Raw genomic sequence first — 2,186 nt, 5'->3', positions numbered from 1 at the left:
ATTCTTGGAAGGGTGGGGGGACAGGGAAACAGAGGAAGACCATCGACGAGATGGATTGATTCAGTGACTAAGGTAATGAAAGCAAGTTTTTCAGAGACAATAAGGTTGGCACAGGATAGAGCATGTTTCAGGGTTGTTGTACATAAGGTGGCTATGAGTTGCAAGTGACTTGACAGCACATAACAACATCCTTGTGTACATGAAATTTGGGCAATGAATAAGGAAGGCTGAGGAAGAATTAATGTGTTAGAAGTATAGCTTTGGAGAAGAGTATTGAATATACTACTGACAGCCAAAAAGAACAAAACAAATCTTGGAGAAAGTGCAACCAGGGTATTCCTTAAAGGCAAAAATGGTAAAATTTGATCTTACGTACTTTGGGCATATAGTCAGGAGGGATCATTACTTGGAAAAAGACATTCTAAGAATGGTAGAGGGTCACTGAAAGGGAGGAAGACCCTAAAACAGGTGTTGAAGTGACTGCAGGAATGGGCTTGAACATCATAGACATCGCGAAGATAGTGTAGGATAGGACAGTGTTCTCTTCTGCTGGGTCGCTATGGGTCTTAGTCAACTGTAGGTGTTGTTGGGCACCTAGAAACATCATGTACTTCACAGCATTATCTAAAGAACATGAAGAAACACAATTTGATGTATTACATTTGATCCTGTGACTCCTCCGCTTGAAATAAATCTCTAAATCAGAGTCTTGAATTTTGAATCTTCAGATGATGTATCCTAATCCTGGAGATGGTAATTGGAAGATTTCTTTCCATCTCTTCTCTAATTTCACGTTTTTTTTTTCACAGCATTGGCAGAAGTATTGTTTCCTCTTCAAAGAGGGAAGAGAAGAGAATAGCACTTGCTATTAGGTGCTCAGGTTTGGAACTAACACATTCCAGAGGATGATGACAGTGTGTCCTTACAAAGGGGTTCTAGACTGGAAAGGAAAGTTGAAGGCACAGGGAAATGAGATATTTACTACATAAAAAGAAAATGGAGTTTTTACATGTATTAATTAACTGTAAAATACTTGTTGATCACTTACTGGGTATCATTTACATCTCAGTCATTTTTCATGCAGCCTTAAGAAGTTATTTCTACTTTATAGAACTTGGAACTAAAGCACAGAAGGATTATAAGTAGTTTGCCCTATGCCATACAGGTAGTAAAAATATAGCTTACATTGAAACTCGTTTGTATTTTTCATAGCCCAGTGTCCATTCATTGGCTATTGCTTTCATCTCAAATTAGGAGTTTAAGAAAATTCTTTTTCTTTTCATCTACTTCTAGCACTTGGAACAAAATGATGGTAGCGATACTATTGTCAGAACCCTCTACCTCTCAATAAAAACAAGGAGAATAATTTTTCCCTAGGCTTTTCTTTTTACAAGGAGCTGTGGTAGTGGTGTCTGTCAGTAAGGAGGGAGTTGCACTGATAATGCAGGTCAAGCTTTTTTGGTGGTTCAAATCCAGCAGACACTCCAAAGGAGAAATATGAACCATCTCTTCTCATATAATTTATAGTTTTGGAAACCTGATAAATAAAAGGTCAGTTATGAATCAGTTCTTACTCAATGGTAATAAATTTTTTCTTTCTAAATTATTTCTCCAGTATGACGTGCTTTGTGATTACCAGTTTATGTTGTTGTTACATGCCACCGAGTCAAGTATGATTCATAGAGACTGTATGAACCATGAACCACAGATCTGATCCCTGTTCAATCTTGTACCATTCTCGTCACCACCAACACACTGGTGCCCATTGCCACAATTACTGTATCAATCCATCTTATTTATGGTCTTCCTCTCTTTTATTGACCCTCCACTTTTCCAAGCTTGATGTCCCTTTTTAAAGAATAGCTTCTAACACCATGTCCAGAGTATGTGAGGTGAATCTTCACCATCCTGGCCTCTGTTTGGGCTTTTCCTAAGACATAGCTGTTTGTTCATTTGGGAGGCCATGGGCTACAGAGTACTCTTCTACAACCTCACAACTCAAAGCTATCAATTCTTCTTCTGTCACCCTTATTCCTTATTCAACTCTCACGTCCATAGCTGGTGATTAGTAAGACCATAGCTTGAATCGGGCACTTCTTGGTCTTCAAAACGACACCTTTGCTCTTCAGGACCCAGGAGAAGTCCCTGACAGCAGACTTTCCCTATGCTATATATCTTCTAATCCT

At 38.7% G+C, this 2,186-nt stretch overlaps 1 protein-coding gene across 1 annotated transcript in view; it reads left to right on the top strand.

The window, feature by feature from the left end:
- LOC102847099 (cytochrome P450 2J2-like) overlaps positions 1 to 2,186 on the top strand; it is a 42,633-nt gene that overhangs the window by 28,722 nt on the left and 11,725 nt on the right. Inside the window, exon 6 of the mRNA XM_006879830.1 lies at positions 1,294 to 1,312. Coding sequence (XP_006879892.1) covers positions 1,294 to 1,312 — 19 coding nt within the window. The remainder of the gene's footprint in view (positions 1 to 1,293; positions 1,313 to 2,186) is intronic.

This window comes from Elephantulus edwardii, unplaced genomic scaffold (genome assembly GCF_000299155.1).
Source record: "Elephantulus edwardii isolate Elephantulus edwardi_28Jun2011 unplaced genomic scaffold, EleEdw1.0 scaffold00005, whole genome shotgun sequence".
In the NCBI taxonomy this organism is placed as follows: Eukaryota; Metazoa; Chordata; class Mammalia; order Macroscelidea; family Macroscelididae; genus Elephantulus; species Elephantulus edwardii.
The sequence above is the reverse complement of the archived record's forward strand: the minus strand, read 5'-3'. Positions and strand labels throughout refer to the sequence as shown.